Source organism: Oenanthe melanoleuca, chromosome 17 (assembly GCF_029582105.1).
Source record: "Oenanthe melanoleuca isolate GR-GAL-2019-014 chromosome 17, OMel1.0, whole genome shotgun sequence".
NCBI lineage: Eukaryota > Metazoa > Chordata > Aves > Passeriformes > Muscicapidae > Oenanthe > Oenanthe melanoleuca.
In genome coordinates this window covers 1,042,409-1,062,987 of record NC_079350.1, presented here as the reverse complement: position 1 = coordinate 1,062,987, position 20,579 = coordinate 1,042,409, and the positions used below count along the sequence as shown (strand labels likewise).

The window sequence follows — 20,579 nt, the reverse complement described above, 5'->3', positions numbered from 1 at the left end:
AAACACCAGAAAACTCCATAAGATCAGAAAAGCCAAACTTCCTTCTGACTCCATTTGCAGCTAGTCATGAAAGCAGAAATAAAAATATCTTGAGAAAATCTGATCTGCCTGTAGAAAAGGCTTCTGCTCTCATAACCCCACTTTACTCTAGATCCATACAATTCCTTCCTCATATTTTTGATTTCTCCTGCACCTCTTCCCTGCCTGAACACGCTGAAGCTCAGCTGGGTCACTGAAATGAGCCACCCCATTCCCTGTGTCACCTGTGGTACCTGGACAGGACTTTCAGCTCTGTCTTACACCGAGGCTTTTTTTCCCCCAACACTGTTAAAACTCAGCAAGCTGGAACAACAAACTGTTAAAACCTGATTTTCCAAGTCCTGTAGACAGAAATATATGTGAATTTATTTATCAAATGGGTGATAATTTAATTTGCCTGCAGACGAAAGAAATCAATTTGGCCAGTGATTTAAGCTTTCAAGTAATTTTCTATTCCAATGACACCTGAAGGAATTACAAAAACTAAAGGTTATTTCAGTACAAAATTCTTAGAAAGAGTCTACAAGATTTATCAACAAAAAAGTACAACCCACAAGCTTCACAAAACACGAGAACAGGTCCAGAGCTGAGGTTTACTTTAACTATTTAGGGAAAAACTTGAAGATAGGGTTGAGAGTATTACTATATGTGTGGCTTCTGTTAATAGCTGAAGTTTTTCAGGGTACAGAAAACCACAAATGTGTCCTGGGTAGTGGTGGGGCAAGTTGTGTGGATTCCTGAGCTGCTTAGAATGCCTCCACTGCAGTTGTATTTCACAAACCATATTCTCTACTGTTTTGATAATTAATGAAGTGATCAGGACAGGAAGAAATTAGAGTGCTTTAAAATTTTACTATTTCATAAAATCACAGAAGTGGTTATGAAAAAGCCACTAAATCTGGCAGAACACCTGCAAGATGTGAGCACTGCCCACGCTGGCAGGGCTGGCACTGCAGCACGAGACACTTCTGATCTGAAGTGATCAGCTGGAAAAAACCCATCCCAGGGGAGGTCAGGGAAGAGAACTCTGAGGAGGATTTATTGGATTTCAGGTCAGGGACCCAGCCAGGAGTGAAGGCAGCCAGGATGAGGAGTACAGGCAGGGCCACAGAGCTCCACACAGAGCCCTGAGCTCTCCCATGCACCAAGGAAAGAATGCTACTGAGCAGCACCAAACTCAAATATGCACAAACCAAGGGCCTGCTTACAGCCTTAAGGATTTGAGAGCCACTGTGACCCCCTGAGTAAATCCATAATTAAGGAGGGTGTTTTTAAGACATGTTTAATTAGGCCCCCAGCCCCTCCTCACCCCCCAGCCTCCCCCCAATTATGTACCATTTCCCCCAGAGATACATGGCTCTGTTAATTATGTAAATAAGTCATGCACTATTCCCTGAAAGAATTATATTTCTGTGAAATACTGCTCATCTATTATCAATAAAAATAAACACAAAACATGTGATACGTCACTAAAAATAATTTTTAAAAGCTCGATGATTTTTGGTGTTTTTACTGACTGAAAATGCATGAGAACTGAAGTAAAATAACTCACAACTGGAATGTGTTTCCTCTATCTCAGATAGTCAGCCAAGCATTAAACTAGATAATACATAGAGAACTACAGAGAATAAACTTTATATGCAAACTATTGATACACTTAGAGAGTAATAGAAATAATGGTGTTAAAATTAATAGAGTGAGATTATACTCTAACAAAATGGCCACTCAATTATTTTGGATTGTAAAGAAGGTGTTTTGATTTGCAGATCACAACTGAGATAATTCCAATCCGACCCTGCAAATCACAACTGAGTGACATTGAGGTATTTCCTTAACCTCTGAAACAGACACAAAGAGCCCAACTTGCTTCCAGTGGACCAAACACCTCTAAGTGTATCTGACTTCAACAGGTGAAAATGGGGATGTTCATTATAGACAACTATAATTAATACAGCAAAGATTAGCTTGGATTATCAAAGAGGGAAGGAAAAATGCTTAAGTTTTTCAAGTTTCTGAGAAACAAGACTTGAACATCACTGAATTATAATAGAACTCTCTTAATAAAGAAGTATTTGATATTTAGCTCCCCTATACATGACATGAGAATTCGTTTAAATGTTTGCCCAACTGAAATTTCATGGCACAAGAACAACAACAAACTTGGGAGTTCAGAAAAAAAGCCTCTTGGTGCTGTCAGCATGAAAGTGCTGCTGTCACTCATTAATGAGGCCAGGAATTGTGAAAACCTGAGATAGCACTGATTGCCACATGCTAATAAATACAAAATCACAATAAAGGAGCTTTTGCACCTGAACTTCATAGTCTAAAGTTACCAATTCACAGATATTCCAGATACTCCTAGAAATGTCAGTGGAATTACAGATCTGACTTTCCACTACAAGAACATCTAACAGAATATGAAATTCTTCCATCACAATGGTAATGAAGCTCAAACTCCATCCTCCCACAGGAGATTCCACAAACCCAGTAGAAAACAGATCTGTGGAGTATTTATACTTGTTTTGGAACAATATGACAGTGATCCATCACACCAATGTTTATATTTCTGTTTCTAGAGTTGATGACAGAGAAAAATATTTGACAGTCTGGAGTACAGGGAAGGCATTTATCCCCTAACCTGAGTGATACCAGATCCATCTCCTGACCCCCATGACCTGCCAGGTCTGCAGCCAATCTCTTCCCTGTGTTACACAAATGAGCACTAGTGCAGAAATACATTGATTAGTGCTTCTTTTCTCCTTGGATACTGACCTACCGATAATTCAGTTTTCACCCTCAAAACAGACCATGGCTTCTCCCACTCTCAGAAGAGCACAGAGGACAAAGACATGAATCATGGAATATTCAGCAGGTGCTGTAATGTGGAGAGACAGAATTTTTTTAAAATGCCAAATAATCAATCATTTATACAAAGGGTCTCATCATCAACTCCAGAGTGTCACAATAAAGATGCACCTCACCAACCTGCTGGAGAAGGAAAGAGCAAGGTAGGGAAGACTAATTCTCAGTCCAGAATTTTGGAATGGAGACAGGAGAAATGGTTCTAGTGAACCTGGAATCACCACACTGCCAGTTCCTGATGGCCATGGTAAAGTCTAAGTGGAGCTTGCACAAGTCCAAGCACAGGACAGTGCCTCAGGCCAGGCACCCCTGGCACAGCCAAACCCTGGGCACTCACCTTGCCATCAAACTTGGAGTACTCATTGAAGGGGTTGTTGAGCTGCAGAGGACACTGCTCCAGGCGCACAGAGAGGATGGACTGCTTCCCAGAACATGGGGACTTCACTCTGAAATTCTTCTTCTCAAACAGTGAGCTCAGCTCCTCTGCTGCAGATCACAAAAGAGATTAGAGGCATTGTATGAGGAGATGTAACAGAGGCTGCTGCTCAGCACAGAGAGATAACATCATAAGAGGAAGCACAAAATCAAATAAATAAACCAACAAATGCTTCAGCAGGGCAGAATCCACCACCACTCTTTCATAGCCCAAAGACATGACACCATTAAGAAGTCTGAATGATGCTCCTGTTTAAGCTGAGGAAAAGGTGAGTTTTTCCTATGCAGAGAACAGAACTGATCAGTGTAAGATCCACTCCAGTCAAGATAACAATCAAGAGAATGACACATTCCTGGTCTTTCTGCTTGCCTCCCTTCTAAATGAGCAGGGGACAGGAAGGAAAAGAGCAGCTGCCACACGAGGAGCTCAGCTCTCAGCCAGCCTGCAGCAGTGGCACAGTGCCACAGCACAGGACAGCACCACTGCAGTGCCACCCACCCAGCTGCAGCCTGGCACACACCTCAGACACAGCACCATGTCTGCACATTTTACTGCCCATGGTAGATTGGATAAAATAAAAATGTCAAACCTGAAACCACCATGCCAGATCAACAGCCTGAACAATAAAAACAAAAAAGCTGTCTAAAAACAAAGGGGATCCAAGTTCAGGAGGTCTTTGTGTGCTCTGTGAAGGCTCATAAAAGCCTTTTTATGTGAAGAAAGTGCACAGCTGAATTTCTAACAACAACTTCTAATTTACAGGCATACTTAAAAAACTTCAAAAATAGGACTTCTTATGTTACAAGGCCACTATGAAATCAGGCCAGAGCCTGGGGTGTTTCAGCACATCAGTACCAAAGGGTCTCACCTGCAGGGAGCTGTGACACAAGAAGCTTGACAAGGTTTCCCACATCTGCTCCAGGAACCAAGAGCCCCCAGCCTCCATTAATCAGTGCCCAGAACCAAGCCCAGCTCGCCCAGCCCTTGGATTTCCCCACAGCTCACAGATTCACATCTCGCTTCTCCAGGGAAATGGAACTGCTCCCAGGGCAGAATGACCCGGGACTTGATCTGCAGGGAGTGGGCTCATTTCTCAGAGTGCAAAATTAAAACCTGGCAAATGATAACTGGTCAAAAGCTCCATTTGTTTTTATCAGCAGATTGCCTGAAAATTCAGGCAGTTGGCAGAGGTGCTGAATACTGGCACTGAGAAATCCCCAGTGGGCTTGTGAGAGGCTGCAATTAACCAAAAAAGCTGGATTTAATCCCTTTCAATGTGGCCACTTCAACTCCATTAGGCTGTTTTGGTTTTTCAACAAGCTCTTATACCTGTTTATGATTTTTTAAAAAAATCTAAAGCATATTGCTGGTGTATTACTTTCCACTGATAATTCTCTTGGAAAGGACTCTGGAATCCAACACAGAGGTTTTACTTGCACAGAAAAAGCAAGTTTTTATCCACAGCTATTCTGTATGGGCTGAATGCAAGATTCAGGAAGGATTTCCTTGGTCTATTGTTAATTTGCATTTTATTTAGTCTGAAATGAAGGAATGTGAGATGTAAATGTACAGAGGATATCCTATCCTTAAGGGCTCCTCTTTCTCCCTGCTGCAGTGCAGTTCATGCAAGTAAGGGAGAAACACTCAGACCTCAGGGGCTCAGCAAAGAAGGAAAATCAGCTCTGCCAACAAAACTGAGTGCCTGGAGTTTTTGTGTAACTTATTTATTCTTTTATTTAAATCTGCTCTGCAGCAGGCAGGGACTGACCCATTTGCCTGCAATGCCAGCACATTCCTCAGAGGGGACAAGTGTGGCTGCTGGGGAGAGATGATGTTGGGAGTGATGGGGGTGTCCCCAGATGTGTGTGTGCAGGGGATGTCCCCAGGGGGATGTCCCCAGATGTGTCTGGGATGTCCCCACAGAGCCCCCAGGAACAACAGAGGCTGTGCAGGAACTGGAGGCTGAGCCAGCTCACAGTGCACGAGACACAGGAGAGAGATTTGCATCATCATTGGCCAAACGCTATAAAATATTGAGCAAAGAGTTGGAGGTTATGGTAGATTAACCTTTAAAACCTACAACTCTGCTTACAGGAGGAGAAAGGCAAAAACATTTCAGAATGCATTAACAGGGGTATCCAACACAGCTGAACACTGAATTAAGGATTAGTGCGACCGTGCTGCTCATGTGAGCAGCTTTGTTCACTCCTCTGAAAAAGATATTAGAGAGCTGGAGAAGGTTCTGCAAATGACAGCCATGGAGATATGAGGAATTAGGCAAAAAAAGGGAGATTACAGAGGAACCTCATTAAGATATACACAAATTTTGAAAGAAGTAGGCATGACAGACCATACAAAGGTTTGAATGTGTGTCAAATACAACAGAAATAGAAACTAGCTTGAGCTCCAAAATAGAAAAATTGAGACAGATGTGTAATTTCATATATTACAATCTAAACTATGTAGAACATCCAGTCACAAATACTTAATTATATAATTAACAAAAATAGAATTTAGTATTTTTTGAGAAATCAGTGATGATAGTTTTACAAAGGAAAGGCCAGATAAGCTAAGCCAGCATTTATTATGCTTGCATTTATGTAGATCATACATACACTCTTTATTTCTTAAGATTTGCACCTTATCTAAAAAAGTAGCTACAAAAATACTCTACACAAGTAAACTCTACAAAACCCTCCAACACCCCCAGTGTGCCAAGTGCTGCTGGAAAAGGCTGGGTGTGACTTGGAGACCCTGATGCTGCATTTGGGGTGCAGGCATCTCCAGTGCCTGCCCTGTCCCCACCCCACAGGGACACAGAGCTTTGTCCTGCCTGAGGTGACAAACACACAAACCCCACAGAGTGCAAAACCCAAAGCAGCCACCCCATAACTCCAGGCCAAGCTGCCTGTCCAACACTTTGCTCTCCTTTGCTTTATTAACCCCGAGAGCCCTGGCATGGCTGGCACCCCTGGGACAGCACAAAGAACTGGCATTTCCTCTGTGCCTTGAAACCCATGGGGAAAATTACAAACTGCAAATGTTGTAGCCATCAAAGGCAGGAATAAAAACAGCAGGAAAACAAAAGATATTTTCTTTTACCTGAGCAAGAAGTATTTCTGTCTTTCCACTGAACGTTTTTGCATTTTATTTGATTTTGTCTCTCTTTCCGCAGACGTTCTAGTCTCTGAGCTTGAAAAGAAATATTACAACTATAAGTTTGTCAATGAAAGTTTACTATAAACAAAGACATAATTAACTACCTTTATATGAATAAAGATGTTTTATACTGCATATGTAGGGGAAAAAGTCATAAAATTTTAAAGGTGGCACCCCTGAAAAGCAAATACCAACAAAAACATGAAAATGTTCTTGATTTATAATTGAAATTAGAGGATATAAAACATTAATAGAGATCATAAAGATAGTATTAACATGGAAGAGAATAATAAAATGTGAAAACTTCTGTGATTAATATGACATTTCATTATATAAATCATTAATAACGGTCTTAAAGGAATTTTAATGCACAAATGAACTGAAGTGAATATTACATTACAGGAATAAAATTACTGTTATGAATTACTCTACCCGTTTCAAAAATTAAAGATAAATGAACTCAGACTAGACTATTAAAGTTTTAAATATAAAATCCTTTATCTAAAAATCATGAAAATTATAAAATGTCAAAGCGATATAAATTAGCACAGCTTTTTCTTCAGTAGGCTGAAACAGTTTATAGGTAGTAAAATAAATGATTTGTATCTTCACAACATTAGTCAAATCCTAAAATGAATATAATATTCCTTTACATATATTTTGACTCCATCTTAAAAATATGGTTGGAAAAAAAAGCCCCAAATAGTTCTGATACCAAAGAACTTGCAGCCCAGGGCACCAGACAACAACTTAAATTCCCTTTTGTGTTAACAGTAAGAGCTTCCTTGGGGAGAAAACCTGAAGGAAGCCACCCAAGTGACCCCAAGAAAGCACTGATATTGTCAAGTGTCCACTCAAAATAAGCAGATTAGACTGGGAAGTAGAACTAACAGTGCTGATCCCCAAAGGAAACAATCTGCTGGATATATTAGCAATTTTGATGTATTGAGATAATTCATTAACTAAAATGGGTTTGTAGAAGAGATTCTAAAATGCTAAATTACTCTGACAATTTTTGGATACAATTGGAGTTCCCTGAGTCTTTTCAGCAACTAAAAAACATCATCCTTTATATCTCTTCTGTTATTATTCTTTTACATTTAGGTCTTTGAACTGAACTGTGGACAAGGAAGTAATTTTTTCCCCCATAAAAGCTGTCAATCAGGGAACTGATAAAAAATACTCCTCTGAGGTGTAACAGCTGTAACAAGCAGTTTAAGGTACAAGCACAAAAGGGGACTTTGATAAGTACCTCCCATTTACACAGTGCTAGAACCTGAATACCTCTACGTAACTTCCTCTTGATGAAATGAGAAAAATATTCCTCCTCATAAATTTAAATATTGGCAAAACACTGTTGTAGCATAGATATTTTATTCTGAAGGAAAAGCTCCACATTTGCACTAGCACTGCTCACACTGTAACTCAAAATTACCTTCCAAAACCCTTTCTTCCCAAACGAGCTCTGACAAAAGACCTGTTAGATGAACAGGTAAACAAAGAATAAAGGAAAATCTGGAGACTAGAAACAAGAATATTGTATGTTTTTAACCTGTTTGATATTTCCACCCCTGTCTAAACAGATGTACAAGAGCAGAGTCACCACCTCCCCTGGCTCTATCCTGCTCCTGCACGCACAGCTGAGCACAAAGGATCCTTCCACTGTGGGACTGTGTCAGATGGAATGGTCAGCTCCCAGCAGAAATGTGAATTATCCAAGGCAGCCAGTGACAGTTTTAGTGTGAAAATTGTCTCTGACCAAGTGCAGTTGTGGTTTCATTAATGGCCAGCACTGAGTTGAGCCCTGGCTCCTGGCCTGGGGAGTTTGGTGCTCACCCACATCAACACCTGGCACTGACCTCCCCTCCTGACATCCAGAGCTGAGGCAGAAAATCTGCTCCCAACTCTGACCTTAGAATGTGCCCCCAGCTGGCACCTGAAATGACTTCAAACTAGAATTCAAACAGAGATTATTCCATCAGCCTCTCCCTGGGTGAAATGATTCTTCAGAATAATTTCCTGGAGTAATTCTATAAATCTTCAAACTTTGTCTCTCCTTCCCCACGAGCTGCACCATGGCCTGAACTCCCCCAGCCCCAGGGCAGCCTGGCACCCTGGATTCCCTGCACAGAATCCTGCCAGGCTGGGCTTTAATCTCAGTTTAATTCCAAACCTCACTCCCTGCTACAGGAGATCAGTGCCCCAGCTTTTCTGAAGCCTTTCATAATTTTCTACTTGTAAAAAGCATTTCAGTATCTCCACCATCACACACATTTTCCTGGTGAAGCAGAGCACAGAGGTGCTTTCTGGGCTCTAGGTGGTGTTATAATACCTGCAGAAATAATTTTTAAAAATATACAGAAACAGAAAAAAAGAGATCAGTTCTGACCAGAGCACACCAACCTTCTCGTTTATACTTTCCCTCACTGAATTCCTGTTCAGAACTCTCCTCAGGTGCAAGCAGAAGTCTGGATATGCCTTGCATGGAACACTACATGGAAGAGCTTTATGCCAGTCATGACAAAATGAGTGTATTTTGCAAAGCTGTTCACCCTTAAACTTTCTAATTTGGTACCTTCAACCTTAGCTCAAGGTTTTTCTAAGAAATAAAACTTTAGGAGACAAAATACAGACAAATCATCCCCTTTGCTGGCTCACATCAAACTTCACTGCTCTCTTTTATAACAAATACATTTGATGCCTCACTAGGCAGATTTTTTCTCAGAAAATAACTATCCTGTTCAAAAGTTAACACCCCTCCAGACAGTAACAATAGAGATATCAAAGACTGCTCATATACTATGGATTTAGATTTGATGTCTTCACAATTTGAATTTTTTTATATATATAAAACTGACTACCTCGATCTTCCCCTGCACAGGAATAGGTAAAACAGCAATTAGGGCTCAGTTGACAGCACACTAAAGTAACTGAATCATTATGCATCCTTCTATAAAAGGGGCCTCAACACGACAGAAGAGGTTTGGCAGCCACCAAGGCAGTCAGGCTCAGGGAAGCCGGGTGTGAAAGGCCAGCACACGCACCTGTGTTTGATCGTCTTCGGATCCCAAAGTCCCAGCTTGAGGTAATATCGACAGATTGGGAATAGACATAGCCCTGAGTGTCCCCATTGCTCCCCTGGGGCTCTGCCCCGTTGTCCCCAAAGGCTGAGGAGGGGTTGAACTTCTCCAGGTCCACGTCGTGGTCGATCAGGACCATCTCGCACATCCCCGTGTCATCGCTGGTCACGTGCGACTGCCGGATGTGAGCCAGGATAATGGTGGGGTTGTCCAGGAAAGCCATGCTGTCCTCAGGGCCACCACCTCACTCTACTATCTTCTCTCCATCTTGTTTCATGGACACACGTACCTAAAAATAATGTGCACAACGTTTTAGAACAAAAACCCTTCAACACAAAAAGCTCAAGCCCCTGTTCCAGAAGGTCACAAACCCTGACTGAGGGCAAACTCCTTAATTCTGCTCCAGGTTACTCACACTACACTGGCGGCTGAGATCCATTTAAGGAACTGGGGGTTTGGAGGACAGCTTGAAACTGAGTCCCAGAACAACTGAACACAAGAAATCCTGCAGACAGGTCCCAGGACTCTACCACACATGGCTGCTGAAAGGCAAAATACCCCACAGAGCTGCACAGAGCAGGATGGCAGGAGAATACAGAACAGCAACATCTGCCTATTCCAATTAATCCATTTACAAAGCCAACAGGGTTTTGGATTTCTTTTTACCCATTGTAACTCTGTTACTGTTTTTCTTCTGCATCTACACAGCAACTTCTTGACTGCCTTATTACAGACCCTCTTCAGGTTTTGTATTTCCAGAAAAAACTTAAACATGAAGAGATTAGTGTCTCAGGGCAGAATATTGAACATCTGCTGCTGCATGGTGCTTCACACAGGGCAACTGCTGTAGCACAGAAAGCTCTGTGACCAAATACCACACGCCTGAGCTCTAAAGCACTTTAAGAACAGTAATTGCCACTTACCTAAGATATTTCATTCAGAGCACTCAAGTGGCCTTTTGAAACAATATAGAGGGCAAAAAGGAAAAGGGGAGAAAAAAACTCAAACCACAAAACCCAGACCACGCTCACATTGTTATCTGATTTTTCTGTAGCTGTGGGTTTGTAGTTATGTCAATCTAATTCAAACCCAGGCTGACTCTTGAAAGGGGCAGCTCCTGCCTGGTCCTGCTCCAGGAATTCCACCACCTCCCAAAGCTGGCAGTGGAGCTGAGGGGTGAACTGTACCAAAAAATGACCTGCTGAAAATAACCTAAAAAGAAAAAAAATGATTCCTGTTCATGTAGTGAGCAGCAGCAGGAGCCATGGGGACACCTCCACCTGAGGGGGCCCTGTCTGAGCTCACACACAAGGGCAAGACTGGATGTGAAATCCAGGAGTTTGAAATCCCCACTGCTTTTCTAATCAGAGAAAAACACTTCAACTTTATAGAGCTGTGTGTGTTTGGGATTTAGAATTCAGAAACACCCAGCAATCCCATGTCCTTGCTGCATGCAAAACTGTTTTTTAAATCAAACAAAGCCACATCCCATGAAAATCTGCTAAAGGCTGTTAGCCTTCTCCTGGGATATTTTAGCAGAGGGGAGGAAAAGAAAGGAGCAGCCAGGCTTGTTCCAGGACCAGGGAATGCATTTTGCTGTGTTCCCTTTTTTTTAAAGGGGAAAGGTGAAGGGAAAGGTGCATCAACACAGAGGGGCCCACAGAGCAGCTTCTGCATTTAGACAGCTGGAAGGAAAAGTAAACCTTCATTTGGACACTCATCTAATCATGACAAAAGCAAAATTTTGAAGGTTTATTGTAGATTGCAAATCCTCCATCCCTACCAGTGTCCTCCCTCCCAGCAAACATGGGCATCCACTGATAACAATCCTCAAAAAACAGAGACTTACAGCCTTCAGAATTTTAAACTTTTTTTCTCCCTCATCTGCAAATACTGTAGGGTTCTTTCAGAGACTGTCTCCTTTCTGCTTTAAAAAATATAGACAAATTCAGAATTATTACATTAAGCAACAGACCCAACAGCAAAAACAAATTCAATAAATGAATGGTAGGGAAACAAACCTGACATGCTGCTGGTTATTAACATACTACTGTTACCATACATTGTAATAAATTATGCTATTAGTGAAATTTGCTCCAGCAGGATCTTTGGAGACCTTCAAAGCCCAACTGGACACAGCCTGGAGCTTTGCTGGCCCTGCCTGGAGGTGGGGGTTGGATGGGTCCTCCAGAGGCTCCTGCCAGGCTGGGCAGCACCAAGACTCCACACTCTGTTTTCATTTTCTGCCTCTTCCCATCAAAGTAGGGCTGCTCCTGAGGGAATTCTCACTGTCCTCCAAGGCAGAGGCCACAAGACAAATGTCCCACCCAAAGGCAGCCATCCACGTGTCCAGGGCTCCCACCCTGCACCAGCATGCCCAGCACAGTGTGGCTCAAAAAACACAGCTACAACCAAGTACAGCTTATGGACATCACAAAAAACACGTGTTGAGAATGTTCTTCAAATTGAATTATTTCTACTCACTGATTAGGAAAGGCCACATGCACCTGCAATTGGCAAAAACTTGTTTAAATAAAAAACAGCCTCAGGCATCGGAAAGGTCTGCAAACTCCCAATCAAAAATTACTGCTGCCCCATCAATGTGTCATATAAATGTTGGCATGTTAATTGTGTATTTATAAGATTGTTAATGGTTAGTTAATTTACCTCCCACACTATTATTGTACTTGAAATGATTTAATGTCTGCTGAGGGAGTTAACAACATGTAACAGCAGATGCGAGAGTTTTACCTTTATACTCTGCACCCCGACTTCCTGCCATTAGCAGTCTTGTGCTAAATCAGCCAAGCTCCTTCCCAACTCACATGTGCAACTGCTTTTCCCATAAACCTGAATACTGAGAAAGTGCTGGAAATTCTATGAGTTTAACACAAACATATTTTTATTTCTTCATCTTCAGAATTTTCATAAAGATACATTAAAGCTAATTTATCAACACATTAATGGTAACTGGGAACTCTCTGAACAGTTAATATCCTTAAAAAAAATAGTTCAGACCCCCAAATTTAGTTCAGGTTTTGATGCCATATTTAGTTGCTGTAGCCTACAGAATTCTAACCAGTTCCTCCTGTTGATAAAGGAACAGACCCAGTCTGAAGAACAGTGACTTCTAGTGACAGAGAAGAACTCAGAGAAGCAAAGCTCAGTTTTGCAAGCCTTTACACAAACACCTTGAAGGTTCCAACAACATCATAGACCTAAAATCAATTTCCAGATCTGCTGAGATCTGCCAGCACACCCCTTCTGCACTCCTACACCCACACACTATCACCACATCCTCAAAGAGGATCTGAATTTAATGGAATTCAGGGACCTTCTAAGCATCAGCATCTTACACATTCTTTAATCATAAACAAAAAAAACCAAAAAACTTCTTCTAATACTTGTGCTATACTAATAATATTCTACTATTGAATAAATCACTTTGCAGGCAGCTGTCAAACATGCTCTGTGCAAACACTACAACTGAAGAGAGCAATATGAAATCTCCAAAATTTTAGAGTTTGGTATTTCTGTACAACAGGATACACAGGCTGGGGTTTCGATGACTGGCAAACACACGTGATTGATCACACAGGTGGGAAGAGATCTGGACTTCTTTCCTGATTCTTTATTATTCACCTGTCTAACTTTCTGCACATTGTCTGATCAACACCCCAGCAATGAATGCTCCCTCTGCCCTTCTTGGCCCCAGTGCAGTGACTCTGCCATGCCCCAGGCCCTGCAGAGTACAGCCCCCACCAGCCTGGTGCAGCCACAGAACAGCCCCAAGGACGTCAAACTGCAGCACCGAGAGGCTGAACGCCTCACCAGCATTCACAGGAACTTTGTGGCAGAATCAGACAGCTGCATCTCAGTCTACTATTTTTATCAGCAGTATTCCTCTTCCAGTACCCCACGGCTATATTTATGGCATCGCCAGACTCTCCCAGCGAGAGGAGCAGGGCTTTATGCAGATCAGGCTCATTCATAACCCGGCACACAATGAGCAATGCAGAGCGCGCTAACAAACGACTCCGCTCCCAGGAGGTGACACAAAGGTCTTGGAAAAGGATCTGCAGCTATACAGGCTCTACCTTAAACACACAGCTGAACACAGCTGAATTTTGGGAGGCAACTTCATCATCACAACATGTTAACTGTTCTTGTGACCCTCCTGCTTGCTTGATGTACTGCAATTATTTAAATAAAGATTGTCTCGCTTTCCTGTTGCCCACCAAATGCCCCACACCGAGTATCATATCTGCATGCTCACCTACACGAGGTGACAACGAGATATGGAAGCAAGTGTGAGATTAGGGGAAAGAACAAGCTGAACCTCATGCCTGCCATCCTTCCCATCCTTGCCATCCATCCCAGCTCAGACAGCAGCAGGCACAGCTGGAGCCCTGCTCTGTGCTGGACCCACTGACTGGTGGGACTGAGCCATGTGTCAGCCTGGGCTCGCTGCTGTGTGCAGAGCAAACGTTTGACCTTGAGAGTGAAAAATGCTGAGTGCAGCTTTCCTCACTCTGGGGAGAACACAGCTATTCTGGAATGGATTTGGTGGGGTTTTTTTAAACACACACAGTGAAGTTTGACAAAATGCCTCACTCTCACTGCCCAGAACAAGGTGGCTTGTCCCTGTCACAGCCCCAGAGCAGCAGAGCTGGGGCAGCCCTGCTCACCTGCACACCTGCCAGCACTGGGGCAGGGCCCCTCTCTGCCCCACTGCCCCCAGCCCTGCCCCTCCTGACACACTTTCCAGCAGAACTATGGATTTCATTCGGTGAAGTGACACCAGAGCCAACAGGCACTTTCACACCCTGTCCTGTCCCCAGAAGTTCACAGGCTCCAGGTCAGAACCTGCCATGCCCTGAGGTGCCACCAGCACCACCTCTCCCACTGAAGGACATGTCCCCAAACTGACAAACCACTGCCACCTTCCCCTGGCATCTTACAGGAAGTATTTTCCTCATATGAAGGGTTGATATTTTTGCCTTTCATGCTTTGAAATACACAGACCTCTAAATAAGCTACCAAAAAACCATAAAATCAGAGAAAGCTGTCAGCAACTAATAATGTTCTGCTGCAGGAAAGAGTACATGTTTGAAGTTCCACCAATTTTAAGAAATGATTCTAAGAGTCCTCCAGTTCAAATGGCTAAAAGCAGTTCCAAATTCTCCATAAAACTCGCAAGCCAGTTCCTGCAATTCATCTTCCTCTCTAAATTATAAAAGTAAGAAATGAGAAGCACGGGGGAAGAACCTTCCTTCCTCCTGTTCTGCAAAGCTGTAGCTTGTTTTTGTTTGCTTGTTTATTTGTTTTAATATGTTTAAATTGACTATCCTCCTTAAGGAAGTAATAAACAATCAAAGCCCTATTCAAAGTAAACAAAAATATTCCAAAGACAAATTGTGGAAGGTACAATTTGAATCCAAGACAATTGCTAACAAACTCAAAAAATAGCAAGGTGTAAAAATAATATACCATTGCAGGTCATGTTATCATTCAAGGGTTTCCATAGTCCCTGCGCTCAAACACCTCCTTGACATTAGCTCTTTAAAGTGATCTTTAAAAACTAATGAAAAAGATAGGCAGATTAGAATTAAAAATTGATTTTTCCCCCAACACCATATAAGCAGGAACAGGACAGCATGAACATACTTCAAAATTTATGATTCAGGTTATATGAAATAATTTCCCAGTCAACTTCTGTCTGCAATTGCACAAGAAATGGTTCTGGTTATCTGCATTTGCAGCAGCACAAATAATCAACCCCCTCACACACAGACAGATCCTGGGCAGGCAGGATAAAGGAAAGTGAACAGAAATATATGAACATTCAAGTTTATGTTTCAGCAAAAGCTCAAGTGCATTTAAGAGTGAATACTTATCTGCAGAAGCTGTCACTCAGACTCTGGTCCTATCATTAAAAAGGAAATAATCATTTACAGTCATATAAAGAGGCTCTCTCACAAGAGAGACTGGAATTGGGAAGTTATGATGAGCAAACACTACATAACACACAACTTCCAACAAATTATTTGTTCATTTCCAGACCTGTAAATCAATCTGGCATTAGCTCTGTATTTCTGAACTGCTTGGAATTTGGCTATACTTTTGTTGTCATACTAATCAGGATGCAAATTACACCAATTCCAATATTTTAATTACTGAGCTTTAGAGGAGGGGAATATTGGGGTATGTATGGGAAGTGTTCACTCCTTCCTGATATTGTCAAATCTTTGTTTAATTGCAGACAAGTTGATTCTCTGCTAACCTGAGAAATCTTGCATCAAGATTTTAAGCAAATAAATAAGTATAAAAAATGCAGAGATTATAAATTAGGGCAGACAAATCTGTATCTAGACTCTTGCCTGCAAAGAGCATTCTATCAATATAGCGAAATGCTAATCTCCTAATTAACAACCTAATTAGGTAATTATGGCTTTGCAGAGGGATGCCTAAATGAAATATGACAACATGGTCACCTCTTTATATGGCACCTGTGGGCCTTTTCAGCTGTCACTGCCGAGAGTGCAATATCAATTTGAGCAGATGACAAAGTGTTGTCATTTTTCATTCAGATATTGTGCTGAACGCCGCGATCGAGGCCGCTCCGAGCGCCGCGCCGCGCCTGGGCTCTGCCTCATCTCAATATCTGCAAACACTTGGCTTAATTTTTAATGTCTCTGATGAAGCTTGGTTTTTCATGCTGTCTGCAGGCATTCCCTGACACACACACCACAGCTGCAGTGTCACACTGGGATGACCCACAACCCCGGAACCCCGTGACCCAATTTCACAGCATGTGTGCGGGAGAATCGCTATCCAGAAAAAATATCTGAGCATTTGAGTTCATTTTCAGGGCTTAACTGCTGCTGGCTTTAAAATAACAAAACAAACCTAAGTGCCTTGCAAATAACACATTGTGACACTTATTTTACTTTTATTCCTGCTGAACACTCTTCTTCAGGGGAACAGCAATCCTTGTCCAAGAGAAGGTGAAGCTGATGGGACTTTTGCATAGAAAACTGGGAAGGAACACTTTTAAAAAAAGGTGCTTTTCCATGGAAAAACACTTTTATGCCTAAAATGCTTTAAAGACAATTCACTGAGTTTGAACATTCCTCAAGGCCATCAACCTGTTGGAGTGGGTCTGGAAGAGGCCACAAAAATGGTTAGAGGGATGGAGCACCTCTGCTATGAGGAAGGGCTCAGAGAATTGGGATTGTTCAGCCTGGAGAAGACTAAGGAGTGACCTAATGGCAGCCTTCCAGCATCTGAAGGGAATCTCCAGGAAAGATGGAGACACTACATACAAGAGTCTGGAGAGACATGACACAGGGAATGGCTTCCTACTGCCACAGGGCAGGGATGGATGGGATTTGGGAAGGAATTGTTCCTTGGGAGGGCGGGCAGGCCCTGGCACAGGGTGCCCAGAGCAGCTGTGGCTGCCCCTGGATCCCTGGAAATGTCCAAAGCCAGGCTGGACATTGGGGTTGGAGCAGCCTGATACAGTGGAAGGTGTCCCTGCCATGCCAGAGGTGGCTCTGGATGGGCTTTGAGCTCCCTTCCAACTCAAACCACTCTGGGATTCTGTGATAAATAAAATATCTTGTTGTAGAGTGGAGAATGAAAGTATGGGCTAGGATTGCTCGAATATTAGACTAGAGCTTCTACATTCACAGTCCTCAGTGTAATATTCAAGAGCCTAAAAAACAAATAAATTTTATAAACACCTATACAAGCTTCAGTCTTGAAAAACGGAGCAAACCAGAAAGCTTCATCATTTTACCTGTTTGCTATGGAGAGAGATGCTACTCTTGGTTTTACATACACAAAGGTCCCCATGAGAAACACTCATGATGATCAGACCTACTTAAAAATGCCTGAGACCTTCAGCCCCTTTGGGACTTTATGTCAAATGGAACTGGACAGATTCACATTTCTTCAGTAAAAGATGGATCCCCCGTTCCTCTGGCTTTTAATTTTGGATCTGTCTTTTTCAAGAGCACACAAAACATATTCACAGAGCTTTGTTTTGCTTTCAGAATAATGCATTTAGATACAACACTTCTCAGGCAATAAGCAAACAAGGTAGGGATTGCCCTTGTGCTGCCTGGAATATGAAACGGAGCTGACAGACAGGCATCAGAGTTTGATGGAGCTCCTCAGCTCACACACACAGAGTTATTATTCAAACAGCCTGGAGTCTGTGTCAGAGGCTCTAACAGAAAAGCCCTGCAGAGCTGCTGCTACAGCACCTGAGCAGCCCCTCCCTGCACAGCGGGTCCCAGGTGTGGGACAGTCCCAACACCCCACAAGAGCCCTCTGGTTGCCCCCAAGGCTCTGCTCCCACAGCTCCGCCTGCCCCTTGAAGCACCAACAGGAAGAAATTAAGAGAGCCTGAGCTCTACCCCCATTTCTCAGCCAGTGTAATTTGCCCTTGGACATCAGTTGGAATTTCCCCATGGAAAGGGCTGTTGGGGTTGGCAGGGGCTGCCCAGGGAGGTGGTGGAATCACCAACCCTGAGGATTTCAGGGAATGACTGGACATAGTACTCAGTGCTCTGGTCTGGATGACAAGGTGGGGTGAGTCAGAGGTCGGACTCGATGATCTCACTGTTTTTTTCCAACCTCAGTGATTGTGTGAGCTCCAAAAAGCAGCCATATGGGAGGTGGGCTGCTCCTACATGGGGATGTGACCAGTGTGCTGTTCATTTGCTGTGCCATTTGCTGCCATAGCTGACCTTTCCATACAGGTGTGTGCTTTTCATGCTCACAACTTCGAATGGTTGGGAAAATTTCGTGCTACAGAACACATAACACAGATAGATCCCTGTGCCAGGCTGCTGAGGCCTTCACTGATCCAAAGGAAATGCACAAGAATGTAGCTGTTACTTGTTATTTTAATATTTGTTGTTATTTTAAGTTTGTTACTTGTTGCAACCAGGTGAAAATTTAACCAACAGATGAGCAAAGGATGTTACAACAAAGACCTGAAACATGACTGATATAGAAATGTACTAAATTGGTTCTCCCTCCTTCAGTTATTTCTGTACACGTCTATACGTACATGCTGATCTCAATTTATTTTTAATCTAACCCAAATAAGTGTCCGTGAATGGAGCTGTTCTGAAAAGTAACTGACATAGTCTAATTCCCAGTCTTGCATCTACCTGATAATCCCCCATGTCTAAAATCGTGTAGAACAAACTCAGGATATCCAAGCTTGGCTTTAGCATCTCCGTTTAGTCAATTACCCAACTTCCACTAGCACAGAATCAACTCATTGTGCGTCTCCCGGACACCTTTCCCGTTCCCCACTGTCCCTGCGGGGTTCACAGCTCTGACGGCACTGTCAGCCCGGTGAAGAAATGAGAGTCCCATGCAGGAAGGCACTGGGGTTTGATGATGCTCAAAGCGCCCGCCTGGAGCAGGGGGCAGGCAGGAGCAGCCAGGAACCGGGACAGGGGCCGTGGGACAGGGACACGGGGCATCAGGACGGAGAGACTGGCACCCGGGGGCACCCGTGCCCGTCTCCAGCCGCACTCGCCCGTCCCCCGGCACCCACCGCCGGCGGACGGAGCCTGCCCCGCTCCGCTCGCCCCGCGCTGCGCTGCTCCGCCCCGCCGCCGGGACACGGGGCCGGACCCCGCGGCAGCGGCCCCGCCTGCGCCCGGGGCAGCCCCGGTGCCCCCGAGCCGCGTCCCGGGCAGGCTGACACCGCTGCCGCCGGCCGCGGCACCCGGCGGGCCTGGGGCACGGACAGCGCGGGCAGCCGCGGCCCCGACCGCCCCCCCGCCCCGCACTTACCGGCGCCGCCGCCGCCGCCGCGGGGCCGCGCAGCCGCTTCCGGGTCCGGGGCCGGCGGAACGGGCGCGGGGCCGCGCGCGACCCGGAAGCGCCGCGTCCGCGGAAATGACGGCGCGGAACGGGCGGGGCGGCGGCAGCGGCAGCGCGGGATGGCCCGGGCCGGAGCGGGCCGTGGCGGCACCGGCAGCGGGTCACGGGCTCCGGTGGGCACGGGCGGTGCCGCGCGATGGTACCGGGACACCCGCGGCACTCACACAGAAGGCTTTTCTCATGGGGATCGCGCCGGCTTTGTTTCTAATTTCTTGCTAAAACCGCTGTGACGTTTTTTATTCATTTGGTAGCTTTGAACCAAAGCACCAAGTAGCGCTGGGTGTACAAACGCAAAGGGGATGAACATTAAACCCTGTCCCTGCTGCCCGTGCCCCAAGCCGTGAGCAGCATCCCTGGGTTGTCCGGTGCTCCAGGGCTGTCCCCACACCGGTGCCCAGCCACCCCGGCCCGCACCTCACACCTCCTGCAGCTGCAGATGTTCCCAGGTGTTCCCAGATGTTCCTGTTCCTCTTGGTGCCTGTTCCTGTCCTGCTGGCCCTGTGTCCCAGTCACCTTTCCAGACGTGCTGGTGCAGCCTCCACAATTTCCTGTGGAAATGAGGAGACTGGTTAATCCCTGAGGAAAGGCTAACCCGGCAGTCTCAGCAGTTGCACACATCAAAGAGCTGCCTTTCAGAAGAACAGCGTGGCAAAAGTGCACCAAGGGCCTGTGAGGAGCAGGTACCAGTGACTGGCAGCAGTGCAGGAGTGAGGGCAGGAGCTGGAGCTGCCCCAGCACAGGGCATGTCACAGGGAGTGCCTGGCTGCAGCTGGCAGAGCCCAGAGCTCTGGGCTGACTGGGCTCAGCCTCCTAAAACAGAACAAAAAGTCACCAGAACGGCAGCTTTACACTGATGTGTTGAGGCCAAGCAGGTCCCTGCAGAGGTCAGGGAGCACTGTCCTGTTTGTCAGGGTCAGGGGCTGAGGAACTGCCTGTTCCATCCATGACACTTCTCCCTCAGGAGGCAAATGCATCTCTGAAATATTCGCAATAACACCGATTTTAAAATGCCTTTGGGGTAACACTGGATGACCCTGAAAACTCAAGAGACAATGGTGGAGTAATTAAGATGTAAAGTGATTGAAATGTGA

General features: G+C 44.5%; 1 protein-coding gene across 3 annotated transcripts in view; it reads right to left on the bottom strand.

Annotated features, from left to right (window-relative positions):
* Positions 1-19,497, bottom strand: part of MAPKAP1 (MAPK associated protein 1) — an 82,135-nt gene extending 62,638 nt beyond the window's left edge. The window contains exons 1-4 of one of the 3 annotated variants that reach the window (XM_056505237.1): positions 19,399-19,497; positions 9,541-9,865; positions 6,440-6,529; positions 3,239-3,387 (exon numbers count right to left, since the gene is read on the bottom strand). In XM_056505237.1, coding sequence (XP_056361212.1) covers positions 3,239-3,387; positions 6,440-6,529; positions 9,541-9,799 — 498 coding nt within the window. In that variant the 5' untranslated portion in view covers positions 9,800-9,865; positions 19,399-19,497. The remainder of the gene's footprint in view (positions 1-3,238; positions 3,388-6,439; positions 6,530-9,540; positions 9,866-19,398) is intronic. The other 2 variants (XM_056505238.1, XM_056505239.1) reach the window with 2 other exon arrangements.
* Positions 19,498-20,579: the final 1,082 nt, after the last annotated feature.